Here is a 13,695-nt window from a genome sequence, read left to right as displayed (position 1 = left end):
TTCTGTCTCTTCAAGCGCTCAAACTGTCCAAACTCTGCTAAGCAGAAAACTGAGACAAGAAGTGACTTTCAGCTACGCTTAGTGCTGAAGTCACAATCAGAAGTCAAATTAATTTTAACTTCAATAGTGACCAGTGACTGGCCTGTTCTTTTGAGTCTACCTTGGCAACCAGAGCATGCTGTCACTTTTAGAAGTGTTTCTGCAGAGAAGCCCCAGGATTTAATGAATCAGAGAGACTCATTATCCTTTGGTTTCTACAGAGGGCCCTTCAGGTCAGGTCTAGGTTATGTTTTAGAGACAGCTTCACAGCTGCTTGAGTCATATGTGTGTAGAGAAGTGGGGAGAGATGCAGCCAGCCAGCCTTGTACCTATTAAGCAAGTGCCATTCAGAAACTAACTTCACAAAGCAGTGCCGTCTGTCTTTCATGGACAGCATGGTTTCCTTGGGAGAAGAGGTGGAGAAAAGATGAGAAAAGCTCTGCGCTTGCTTTCTCTGGGTGCATTGTCTGAAATCCAAAGAAGTGTGTGTACATAAGTACATGAGGGCTAGCAGCAACCTTTCATAGAAAGAAACACGATGGGATACTGCACATGGCAAACCATGGCTGAACCTCCTCTTTCATTCTTTTTCTTCATCCCAGGGAAGGAGGAGAGTGTCTTCACCCTCTCCCACTCCCTTTAGAGTACAGTTATGTGCCTTGGTTTTCCCTTGTGCTTTTTCTCACATTACTCTGGCTGTTCATCAGCAGAGCTGTTAGTGGGGATTCAAAGCTCCCGGCTGCAATTGCATGAGGCAGATTAGCTCTTTGCATATAAATATGCATGAAACACCATAAATAGAAAGGTTTTTCTTGGATTTCCGCTCAGCCATCTAGTAAACAGTCTCTGGCAGGGAACAGAGAGAGAAGAGTATACAGAGAAGAGATCAAGGCTTCCATGGAGTGTAAATTAGGAATTTATTCATATTCAATTATTGATAATGGAGCTTCTTAAAATGTTGGTGATTGATTTATAATTGCAGCTACTCTGGGAGAATTTCTATGGTATTAGTTTCCCTGGAAATGACAAATTCTCCCTTCATTTCCGTCCATGTAACCTCAAAGGCAAGACTCCACGCCTGGATTTGCTGAGCTTTTTGAAGATGAAAGGCCTGAGAAAAGGCTAAATATTACAGTCAGCAATAACATGATACAAAAGAAATGAATGCTTCATGAACTGGCCATATCTCAAAGGCATGGTTATGTGCTGGAAGGAAACAGATTTCTTCTCTTAGAGAAAAACAAGGGCTAATGGCCTTGACAGACTGACAAGCTCTGCTAGATCTTCCTGCAACAGTTTAAGACATCATATCCCTCTGCTCAGCCCTTTCTGGAGATTACTTTTTTTTCCTTGCTGCAGCAAAGGTAGCAGAAGCAAATATATGCCTGCTCACCAGCTGGCTGAGTTCACAGCCCAATCTCAGGAGTTTAAGTTGAGGCAATGGGCTTTTGAGAAGCTTGAAAGCCAAAGGCTGTGCCCTGAGAGGTGTAGGACCACTGCTCAGTGAATTGCTGTTGTCACCTGCCACCTGTAGGTTGCTTTTTCTGGTCCAATCATGAAATATAGATGTGCTTACTTTTTGCTGTGTTCTCCTTCTCTCTTCTCCTCCCCTCTCCCTCAAAACTACCTCATTAATATCTGATTAAGTAAAAATGCCTGGAAAATGTAATGTATGTCCCTGGTGGAAAATTGGAAAGCCAAGACTTTCTCTCTCCTTTACAAATTGCTGGTAAAGAGGGCAGAATTTTGTCGGTGGAGAATCAACAAAATAAAATCATCAATATGATTTCTAATATTGGCCAAATTTTTTTTTTCTAAAATTAAAATCTCTTGAATAATATTCCTGAAAGCATCCTGTGTTTGTAACTATTTTACTTAGGCCTATAAACTGATGAATAACAACCACCTTTTTAAATGTGCAAATTATTTTAAATTATCATATTGAGAGGTATTATTTGTACTGAAGTGTCATCCAGAATCTGTTTATAGGCAGAATACCAAGGTTTCTGGTGTCAAATATGAATATGGAACAAAACAGTAGTTCCTGCCTCAAAGATAATACAGTCCTCCTTTTATTCACAACCTCTGATAACATCAGTTTTTCCCAGTGTGTGACCTGAAAGCAAAAAAACACATACACAAAAAAAAGTGTGTGATAGCTCTGTGTTRAAAGATGCTGGTGGATGAAAAAAGAGGAAGGTTCTTTGGCCATAAACCCAAAGTCCACGTTTACTGCTATAACTCARAGCAGAGAAATTCTGTATTATAACCACTCCCCCGCCATCTGCCCTGAGTACCTTAAGCGATTTTTTCATCCAGAGTCACTTGTAAAATCTGTTTGCTCTCACTTCTCCTTGGCAGCCGTTGGAATTCATTTCCATCATTTTGTTCTTGAATATATTGATTCACGGGGTCAGACTCTCTGATGGTGAAAACTAAGCGCAGGTCTGGTAGAGTTAACAGAGCAGCACCAATTTGCACCAGCAGAAGATCTGGCCTTGCTGAATTAAAAACAAAGAAGAGCTTGTCAGCTTTCCAGTCCATCTCCCTGGCACTACAGGATTGTTCTTCATAGTACATTTGCTAGTACTTTCCCCAGTTTAATTTTAAATGGCTTAAGCTTCCTGCATTTCCCTTGGGAGATTGCTCAGTGGAGTAGTAGAACTCACCATTATGAAATTCCTTCTAACATTTTTTTATTTTTCCCCCCCTTACTGCTAGTTACACTCTCATGGACGACTCTGCCCCTTTTGTTTTTACAGTCCTTACCAGCCGCTAGCAGTGATGGTTTCACCCAGCTCTCACAGCTTAATTCTTTTACTCTGCAAAGAACAATCCTTTTCTGGCAGGGACACAGTCTAAATTACCTTCCTCTGATTTCATTTCTATAGTTCTGTTGCCAATAACACGGTGCTTACAAACCTTTTGAGCTGAGATTAGTATAAGGTTTAATAACTGATCTGTCCTCTCTGAAAGGATTGTGACATTGTTTTTGATAGTTTGGAAAATGAGTGTGTCTCGCGGAAGTCAAGAAAACAACGCTTTTGATTTGAATAGGGCATGGGTTCAAGCATCAGTTCAGCAAAATTGTTAACCATGGGCTTATCTTTAAGCTTATGCTAAAATGCGGTTGATTTCCATGAAGTACTTACGTTTAAAGCAAATGCTTTAGTCCTTTGCCAGGTCAAAGCTTGCAGGGGAGAATGTCTCCTCCTGGAATGTCTTTTCGTTTTCTGATTCCTGTGATCTTTCCTTCCAGAACCTGACTTGGAAGCAGCTCCCTTTGCCTGCTGCTGTCCTCTGAGTTGCTCTCTCCGCCTGCTGCTCTTCTCACGTGTCCTCCTTTCCTCCTATCTCCAGGTGATATGCACGCTGGTGGCAGCTTTCTTGCACTTCTTCTTCCTCTCCTCTTTCTGCTGGGTGCTGACAGAGGCCTGGCAGTCCTACATGGCAGTGACGGGCAGGTTACGGAACCGCATCATCCGCAAGCGTTTCTTGTGTCTCGGATGGGGTGAGGATCGTGGGTCTGGGAATTAGCCCCCCTGGGGAAACCGCTTTCCCCCTCKAATGTGTCTTTTTGCCAGAGCTGGGGAGGCAGGGAGAGTCCATGCCGGAAGAGGGACTGATACGCTGTGAAAGAATTTGTAGAGCRTGATATCTCAAGAGGCGGTTACAGCCCTTTTGGGGGAATCGAGAAGGGCTAAAATGGTTAAAAATGCCTTGAGCAAAGCTCAGTCTTAAGGAGTTCTACCTCTGTCCAGTCCATCCCAAGGTCACAGAGAACAGATGAGGCAAAAGGGGGTTGAATTTTCAAAAAGTTTGAGTGTGCGCTAGGAGGTTTCCTCGCTTTTGCTCTCTTTCTTGCTTTCTCTTTTTCTCTCTCTCTGTCTCCTTCAATGTGAAACCTGGAGCGAAGCAAGCTCTGAAATTCTGTCTCCATGGCAGCAGGGGCTCTGATAGACAAATAAACTATTAGACTGGTGCAGATGTTTGTAACTCATTTTTCTCCCTCTGCCTCTTCCATATGTTTAATTTATCAGCCTTAAATGGTGCATTCTGTAGTAGAAAACAAATACAAACCCATAACCTAGACTTTCAAAGCAATAAAAGCTTGAATTTGAAAAGAGCAACTGAACAAAAAGTTGCTCAAAAGCAAGTAGGCAAAAAACAGAAAGAAAGAAAGAGAGAGAAAGCACTGTGCTTCTAAGCTGTATTAGTGACTCATTTTACTACTGAAGTCAAGCATTTTACCCCAGGCAAGATATTTCTGATGCTTTATGAAGGGCCTTGATGTGATTAGTCCTGACACATCAAGAACCATCCTCGTTCCAGCACCTGCACTCTAGGGTAAAGCAGTTTCTGTGTCCTCCTGATCATTTCGCAGCCTACTTCATTCTACCTGTCCTGAGTAACCCGACCTGGTTAACCCATTAGTGCTTGGTGCTAAACAGATTTATTGCTTTCTAGTGACTGCACTGTGACGRGAAAACGCTCCACAGCCTAAGGAGGGTAAGATAGGCCTGCTAAAATCAGCACAGTAACAGCCCAAGTAGGCCATTTCGGGCCAGATTCTGCTGTGAGACGCATTCTTGCGACACCCATTGTTCGGGAATGGAAAATACACATGCGTAATCAAAGTCATATCATTTAGCACTAAGCAGCCATGCAAATATGCCTCTCTTTCCCTGCTGATTCTGCTATAATAGAACAATTAAATGGTTCCCCTCACTTTACAGGCAGAAGGGATTTGTTTTCCTGAAAAACTGAAGAATGCATCGTCTTTGGATTTATGGCACAGTATCTGTGCTTAAGAATGAATTCTCACTCATATTTTTTCTTCAACTTATAACTGAAAACAAAATTAATCACGGTATTGAAATATGATGTTTGTGTATAGCACAAGAACCTGACCACTTACACGCAAAGCACGGGCAGCATAGTCTGCGTGTGCRTGTGTGTGCTTGTGCAAATGTTTATACACAAACACTGTGTTACTCAAGTAACTTCAGGGATATGGAATACAATAGACTAATAGCTCTTCTAGGTGAAAAAAAGGGGGGGTTTCATTCTGACTTGTAAATGCTGGGACAAATAGCCATATTAGCCAAGAGAATTTTGGACAGACAACATTTACAGTTGTAATCTGTAGAGATTAAAAAAATATATATATATATATGTATATATATATATATATGTGGAAGCATAATTTCATCTGCTACTAAAATGTACTAATCTCTGAGCTAGGATATGCTGGTTGATAAATGATGCATAATAACAACTTAGAATAGAATAGGACAAGAAGTGAAGAAGAACACTCCAGCCTATTAAGGCAGCACGGGAATTTCAGATATTCAGCGCACTCTTAGACTTTAACAGTAGACTGGAATTAATGACCCCCTCTAAGAGRAAAGAAGCAGAAAATATGTGTTAGGGAGCATAATCTCAAATAATTAGCACAATTCACTTTGTAATGAATTGATTCTTCCCCTTCTCCTCCTTTATGCATTAAACATTCTTCTAAGCCCTTGTTCTAGATTTCTTTGCCAAATTCTCAGCTGCTGTCAGTTGTCGTTTCAATGAAGCTACAATGGTTTCTGTTAGCAATGAGTTTTATTCCCTGTTTTCCGTTCTCTTGGGTTTGCAGCTTTGCCTCTCCAGAAAAAGGATTGCAGAGTTTGTAGTAATTAAAAATATTTTAAATTATTTAGAACAGAAAGATGAACTATTCCCTAGAAACAATTCAGTCATCACATCATTAGTCCATGGAAAGAAGAAATCATTTTGTCATTCTTTATTTGACCATGTCATGGTTTCTACTATTGGATTTTTTACGCTGCCATAGCTCAGGCTCTGAGTGGGTCTTCAGTTTTTTTTTAACAGTTATGGGTCTTAGCGGTTGTTATTAGTGAGTAACCTTTTTTAATGGAACCTGATGAGCACATGATCTGATTCTCCTGCTGGATTGGAATAACAAAACTCTTAGAGTCAGGTTTCTAACACATTTATTTGGAATTGTGAATGTAAAATTCACTTTTTGTAAAAAAACCTCAAACTTTGTCAGTGGTTATGTGGCATGACTCACTGGCTAGAAGGCTGGTCTAAAACACCTACAGTATATTAAATAAATCAATTAGAAACAACTTTTTTTCAAATAATTGAAAAAYAGGTTAAAAGTTTTGTGGAAATGTTTGGAATTTTTTTTTTTTTGATAGGATGGTGGAAACTAAAGAAAACCCCCATAAGAATCRTCATTGAAATTTCATATCTGAAGAAGTATTAGTTTCTGACAGCTGTATAAMAATTCAAGCAGCTGTTTGCCAATATACTTTTCCAGTGTACTCATCCAACTGTGATTAGACACTGAGGTTACAGCTCTCTGCCAGGCAGACTAGCACAGTACCCCTCATTGCCGTGCTCGTTGGCTTGACTACCGTGGTGTAGCTAGCACCTTTGGTAAATGGAGCTTGTACAGCTCCTTTCTCTGTACAGGCTGGGACTCCTACCCAGACTCCATGCAAGCCAACCCCGGAGAGCTGACAAGWTCACAGCCTGAGTATGTGTTTCTGCATAATTATCACATTTAAGAGAAGCGCTTTGCGAAGAACGAATTACTGATTTTGGCAGAGTCCTACACAACTTTTATCTTTCACAGGACCTCTTGCATCACACTATACTCTTGAAAAAGCCCTTTCACATATGGCTTCTCAGTGTGCTTGCCAGAGGCAGCAATGAGATGCYGTATTGATGGTATTGCACTGAACACCATGCAGGTGATATGTCCAGGATGCCCAGAACACAGCCAGCTGGGGTGTGGGGGAGGCTCACCCAGAGAGGCAATAGTAAATTAAGAGAAAACATAAGAGACATCTTTTAAAACCATTGCCTGTGGATTGTGAGCTGATCRAAAGTGAGCTGTGCTTGGGGATCTTCTTTGGGAGGAGAAACACTTTCCTTTACGATGATGMTCAAATGCTTTCTATTCCAGCCAATTTGGCGCTATACCTTCAGGCTGGCTGCTGGTCCTCRCTGTTGTTCAGTCCTATGACGATTTGTATTGCCAAGAGACCGCTGTGTTTAAGCTACCAGCAGGGTTATTGACTGGATGTTCTTTCTGTACTTCCCTCCAAACTACAATACTTTTGCAGCCACCTGATATGACCTCTGCAGCACAAGAATTAGGGTCTTGTCAAGCAATGCTAATCCTAGCTGGCTACTGATCCTGCTAATCCTTAATGAGCCATCTTTAGCATTGAGATGGCTTACTTCATGCTGTCACGAGGAGGAAGTCTATAAAAAGCCACATGGAGACCTCTGTAGCTGAAGAACCAGATGTTACTATCCGATACTCAGGCAATTCTTTATGGAAAGGGGAGAGCAGGGATGGGGACAGTGAACCAGAARAGCACCCAGTCTCCTTTGTAGATCCTTGAGCAGTTTATCATTGCAGGGATAGGAAGGATGAAAAGATTATCAGCAGGACACAGCATCTTTTGCCTCTAGGCTGCTAGTCCAGATTGTGCCTAGGCATTTAACGGCCCACCCTTTTCAGTACCTTTTATGAAGTTGCTCTGAGTTTCAGGCCTGCACTTCGCAATAGCCAGCAGATTTTCTTCTGCACTCTTCCCTCACTTTTATGGGAGCTCCTAGCGTTAAGATCAAGGACCTAGCTTCGCTCCGTATGCACCTGAAATGCCACTTCACGCTGGCACTGTTAGCTTATGACACCCTCAAAATAAATTGTCTGTGCCTTGTGCACCATGGGCTTAAAAGGGGACTAATATGCCCATTATTTTCAACAGTCATAATGAAATGTGTCCTCTTAAGGGCTGCTGACTTCTCTTGATCTATTCCCCTTTGGGACACAAGAAGGGAACAGGTCTCTTTTTACAGCTGGCAACAAAATAAGTATTCTGGTTTGCAGGAAGACCTGCCGTTCTGATGCTCTTTTTCATTGTGCTGCAGAGGGACCTTCTCTGTTATAGATCGTGGCCAAGTACTTAGGAGACCTGTTTGGGATAGGGGAAACTCAGGTTCTGATTCCAGCTCTATCTCATCTGGGGTGACATTTGAAACTGGGTTGTTCGTATATTATGTTAAAAACAAACATAGTCCTTAATCTTTGGCTTCCTAGCTCTTTGGGTTGGGCTGTGACTGGACATTCCACCTTTCAGTAGACACTCTGATATTCTTGACCAGCCCATGTCCCTAAGAATAAAATGAACATATTTTATGCATCCACACGCATTGTCAGTCCCCACAGAACTGGTGAGTCCACAGCAGAATATGAGCTTATTACAGCTGCAGGCTGATGATTTACTCCTTTAGCTRAGGTAACAAGGGTTCATACTTTTGGCTCTAAAGGTCCTGAATTCAATCTCTGCCAAAGACCCAGGCTGGGACAGATGGTGCTAGAATAACACTGGGCGGAATGGAATATATCAAGTGACTGAGTGGGAGCAGACCTACACATATGCTGAAATGACCAATTTTCTTTTGTTTCATTTTCATAGGGCTCCCTGCCTTGGTGGTTGCCATTTCCGTGGGATTTACTAAAGCCAAGGGGTACGGCACCGTGAACTAGTGAGTAAAGGGACTCTTCTTTTTTATTCTTCCTATCTCACCCACTCACAGGAACAAACATAGGAAGCTAAGTTCTCAGCATGCTGTCCATGGTAAAGGGAGGCAAGAAGGATGGGAAGGGAAGGAGCCATCCTGCCTCCTCAAACCATCAGCTGCCAGTTCAGATCTGGAAGCTCTACACGTTCTTTCTTTTTGTCTGAATGCTTGGGTGAAACTTGAGGAGAGCAAAGTCCACAGAGCCAGGGCTTATTATTGGAATGGGAGCAGCCTGTTAGCTCAGTTCAGCTGAACAAGGAGGAGATTTTCACATGGAGATATGAGCACAATAGTCAGTAGCATGGTTTGGATTTATCTGTATTTGCTTCTGAAGCACACCTCCTGAAATACCATCAGGGACAAGATGCTGGCTGAAGTTGGATTACTACTCTGTTTATTCCCTTAAAGATAATTTCTAAGGGACTGGTTAATTTAACTGTTGTGAGTATGAAACCAGTTGGAAGAAAATCTTTTAGGGGAAAATGTGGAAGATTTAAAGTTTAGGGTGTTTAAAAATGAAAAATGTCTTTTGTGCTTATCTGTTAAATGATCTGGTTGATTGGACCCAGGTTTTCAAAAAAGCTCAGCTCAGGTTTAAGCACCAGAATGAAGATGAATTTTTCAAACCAAGTTTTTAAAAACAGTCTGAATTTGCCTGTTTGCCAAATCTCACATTGGAAGCAGCTCAGGATCTGCCTTTAAGAACTTCTTTTATCTAATGGGGGAAGAAAGGCAGAGTGGAAAAAGCAGAATAAGACTGTGGAGAGGGAAAAAAGGCATTAAGGCAAGGCTGGAATCACTCAGATCTGAGCATTACTGCAACTTAAAAGTAAAGGAAAGTGTTATTCAATGTGTTGTGAAAAAGATAGATTAACAATTTTATGCACAGTGGCAGCCAAAGGATAGCATTATGTAGCAATAAAACAGGCTCTTCCTTACCCAAAACCATCCTTCTCCAGAGCCTCACTAGTTCAGTGACCTGTATAACACATGAACAGCCTCCAAGAGAAATGCTGGAGATACTGCCAGCAACAGATGAGGGTTAGATAGGYCCGCTGAAAAAATGTCATGTGGAATCCCTCATTCTAAATTTCTAACCAAAGAGAGGCAAAGTCTGGCCTTTCCTACCGTATTCTGCCCACCCACCACCAGATTGTCCAGGGTTTGCACTTTGAGTGCAATAGAGTGTTAAAACAGCACAGCAGCATTCTCCATTGGCTTTGTATAAGTATAAATTACTGTACAATGCACAGGGCTTAGAAAGTTGGGCCTGTTAAATACAAATTCATAGGCTACAATTCCCGAAGCCTGTGTCAGCCTCAGGATGCCTTGGTTGTACCTGTCCTGACTCGGTTGCCTTAGCTCAGGTGACTTGGCTTCAGTGTGTCCTGGCAAAGAGGGATCCGGTGCTTGTTGAATGACTGAGAAGAGGATACAGAGCCTGGCTTTCAAAAGTTTTAATGAGATCTCGAATGCCCTTTAGCCTTTCTGCAGGTCTGATACCTTTGTGGCTTTCCCCAGTGCAAATCCACCGGAGCATTTCATAATGAGCAGGCAYTGGGGGAATAGGAGGAGGCCCTCTATATTTCTACTCCCTTTCGTGTTCATGCTTAGGCACCAGGACTGGTGTGAATTGGTGCGAAAAGCTCAGTAGTTCCCTCCCTTTTATGCTTAAGGACCAGATTTTTACGGTCAATGTTGACCACACAAAGGAGCCTCAGGGGGAAGAGGGAAAACATGCAGAATAGCATTCTCTGCCTCACTGCCCTGGACCACTCCGTGCCAATATCTCTCTGCCCTGGAGCAAAGCCCTCCCAGACTGCAGCAAAAAGGGTGTCAACACATAACAAAACCTGCCTGACTCTCACTTTGCTCTCGGAGTGGCACACCGGCGAGGTAGCCAACAGGCTGCGCTGACTTTCCGTCATTCCCAGGGGCCACTTAACCAGACCGGCTCTCCTCCCTTTGCTGCTAATCCCCTGACTCCTTTCAGCCCTTTAGTCTCTGTYGCTCCTTGCATCCTGGGGCTGGATGCTGCCTGCCTCGCTGCCCAGCGGGTTGACTGGCTGCCTGCCACCGCTTGAGCTGGCTGCTTGGGGGATGGCAGGGGCTCCTTTGCTCCCAGCGGGAGCAGCAGCCTGAACGACACCATTTCCTAGCTCTGTTGTCAGGGTGCTTGTCACAGAAGTAGCAGGGGGCCTTCCCGGCGATTTCGGTTCAGTCCTTCTTTGGTTCACTTTAATGCTGTAGCCCTGTGTGTGGTAAAGCTGGAGAGTCCCAGCTAAGTYGTCAGAGGAGCAACAGTTCATCTGCAAGCACGGAGAGCCCGTCTTGGTGCCAGTGGTGTTAACTGGGCTATGCTGTTATTTTCTGACTTGAAAAGAGCATGGTCAGACTCAAAAGCAGCAGAGGACTGAAAGTGCTGAACTTTTTCCCTGCAGATTCCTGCCAGCGTGCCAAGGGACACGCACTCGCACACGCGCTCTCTCCGTGCGTGCACCCRCACACGTTCCGGGCGCTCAACGCGCGCGCACCCTTTGCCAGCCCTCGTGCACACCCCTCCGCAGAGGTGCTTTCCCTGCTCACCCAAGGGCACGCTCGTTCTGTCGTGCTCCGGTGCTGCCCGTCCCTTTCCCTAGCCAGCCTGTCTATCCCCCTGTCCCTGCAGGCCTGGATGGTTCATCAGACTTGTCTGCAGCAGGTGTTTGCCRGCTGAACAAGATACTTAGTGAATTCACACCCGTGCTCTCAGTCTTCTTCCGATGGAAAAAAATCCCCCTGAGGTGTGCTGTGTCATTTACGCCACAGTTTGCAGAGCACATGCCCTGACCGCGCAAGAAGTAGCCTCCGGTCAGACATTCATAATGCTGCCATCTTGTTGCGATTCCCGCTGTTTGGTTTACTGAGAGCTAGAGCTAATTAACACCAGCCCAGCACTGCAGAGCTGCATAAATATAGCTAACTTACTTACAGTCACGGACTCGAGCCGGCGTTTCTGCCCAGCACTGCCCCGAGCAGGAAGGATGTCCCAGCAGGTGCTTGTTAAGCTGTCCCTAACCCGACTGCGTGCTGCGAGGGGAAAGCACGCTCACGCTGCTCTGCGAGGCCGATGGTGTGGCTGCCTCGTGAGCAGACCGACACCTGCCGATCGCTGCGCTCTCCCGAGCAGCTCCCTGAACTCCTAACAGGGGTTTTGGCAAGCCTCTCGGGAGAACGTGCCAAGACACCTTGGCRGGAGCCGGTTGCCAGTAAACATCTGCTCAGGCTCGGAGAGAAGAGGGAAAGGAGCACGAGCGTATCTCATGCCTCGCTCTGCGGAGTCAGAGTCTTTACCACCTTCAACCACACGCTCGCAACGATGTCCACACCTGCGGCCACCGGTTGCTGTGGCATGTCACAGACGCATGCTCTGATCCTGGTGCCACAGGAGCCACTGTCTGTGCTTCAGTCCTTTGATAAAATAGTGCTAAGCATCACTGTAAAGAGAGCTAAATATTGCTGCATTTTAAAATGTGAAACAAAGAATAATAATGTGCAGCAGTATAGGCAGGTGCCCAAACAGGCTGCAGTGCAGGGACAACATTCAGGCTTATCCCTCCCTGCTTTCCTCTTCAAGAGGCATAAAAACCCTCTTAAATTTATGTGTGAGGAGGCCCTGGGTTTCACCTCTCCTCTGTAGCAGCAGCTGTGACAGAGCAATAAGTTCAGAGCTAAACTCCAAAACTTGAGTGCGTTAGACAGAGAGGCTAGACTTAATACTGTCTAGTGTTAAAACAAATGAACACAAAACAGACCTGGGTCTAAGCTAGTCCCAGGGTGTTGATTTCTGACGATTGAAGGAGTCTGTGAGTTTGTTGCAGGGCTTGCTGGAGCCCAGAGCCCGCTTAAACTTTGTGTCTAGTTAGTATAGCACAATGCATTTCAAATGGCCAGGGGCAGACTTTCAAGGTATGAAGTTTCCATCTTGCAAAAGGAAAGAAAAGACATTAGCAATAACACATCCCTCCCTATGAAATGGTGTCCTTCTCTTAGAGTCGCGTGGTTTCTGATAACTCATCCAGCATTTAATTTTATTCCAGGCAATTTCCTGTCCATACATCAYCTCCTTTATTTTTTCCCCTAAGTGTTAGGATAGAATGTATAGCTGTAGCAAGGGACAAGAGCTGACGTGATAAACCACAAGGGACTTAACAGYGTCTTTCAAAACTTCTTCCAACCCCGTAATTTCAGGATCCTAACAGTAGTGTATTAGCACCAGCTGGTYTTCTCCCAGCAGCAGGCATTAGGACAAAGCAAGGTTGTATGTGTAGYTGAGCATGGGACCTGGCACTCAGCATCAGCTTTTTTCTCACTCCACTCTCAGTGACATGAAAAGCATGACATCCATCTATGGGGCATAGACACTGGAGCGTTTTGGGGATGGCTGCAGCTGTTGAAGWCATTGCCGCACTTTTCTTGGAGGCGCAAGCTCTAAGAGCAGAGGTGGTGAAAGGGATAGTGTGTGAAATGCATGCTGTGTCTTGGTGTCATATTGACTGAAACTGTCATCTGCAGTGAAAGTCAAGCTGGCAAACTGCAGTGAAGCAGCTTAAGGGAGGGACCTCCAACAGGGAAAGAAGGTTGCAAGCAGTTCAATGTAGGAGCAGCTTCAGCTTTGACAGGTGGCCTTCCTGGACACCTTTGTCTTGTCTTCTGTTTGTACAAAGCTTCATGGGACAAAGCTATTCTACGCTGGTGAAACACAGCTGAACTGCAATGTGGAGGCCTGTCCCAGTAAGACATGGAAGCAGTCTAAGAGCTGGCCGGGTCTCAGAAGTCAGAGACTGCCCCAAGCATGCCAAGACTGGATATAGCTGAGCAGGGCCACCAAGTCCTAAGATGACATGGGAGAAAGAGATTCAAATTAAAAATTAAATATGTACTTCAGGGTTTGGACTGTATCCCCTTTCTTTTCTGCATAGCAGTTCCCCAGCAGCCATTTAGGCAGAGGCTTTTACTGCTCAGGATGCTTCTGGAGTGCTTCAAACTATCCATGTACAG

General features: G+C 44.3%; 1 protein-coding gene across 1 annotated transcript in view; it reads left to right on the top strand.

Moving 5' to 3' along the window:
• The window catches only part of ADGRB1 (adhesion G protein-coupled receptor B1), a 206,051-nt gene that overhangs the window by 145,308 nt on the left and 47,048 nt on the right, over positions 1 to 13,695 (top strand). Inside the window, exons 21-22 of the mRNA XM_026069494.1 lie at positions 3,400 to 3,550; positions 8,550 to 8,619. Of these exons, the coding sequence (XP_025925279.1) occupies positions 3,400 to 3,550; positions 8,550 to 8,619 (221 nt within the window). The remainder of the gene's footprint in view (positions 1 to 3,399; positions 3,551 to 8,549; positions 8,620 to 13,695) is intronic.

The sequence above is a fragment of the Apteryx rowi genome, unplaced genomic scaffold (assembly GCF_003343035.1).
Source record: "Apteryx rowi isolate R43461 unplaced genomic scaffold, aptRow1 scaffold_106, whole genome shotgun sequence".
NCBI lineage: Eukaryota > Metazoa > Chordata > Aves > Apterygiformes > Apterygidae > Apteryx > Apteryx rowi.
The sequence above is the reverse complement of the archived record's forward strand: the minus strand, read 5'-3'. Positions and strand labels throughout refer to the sequence as shown.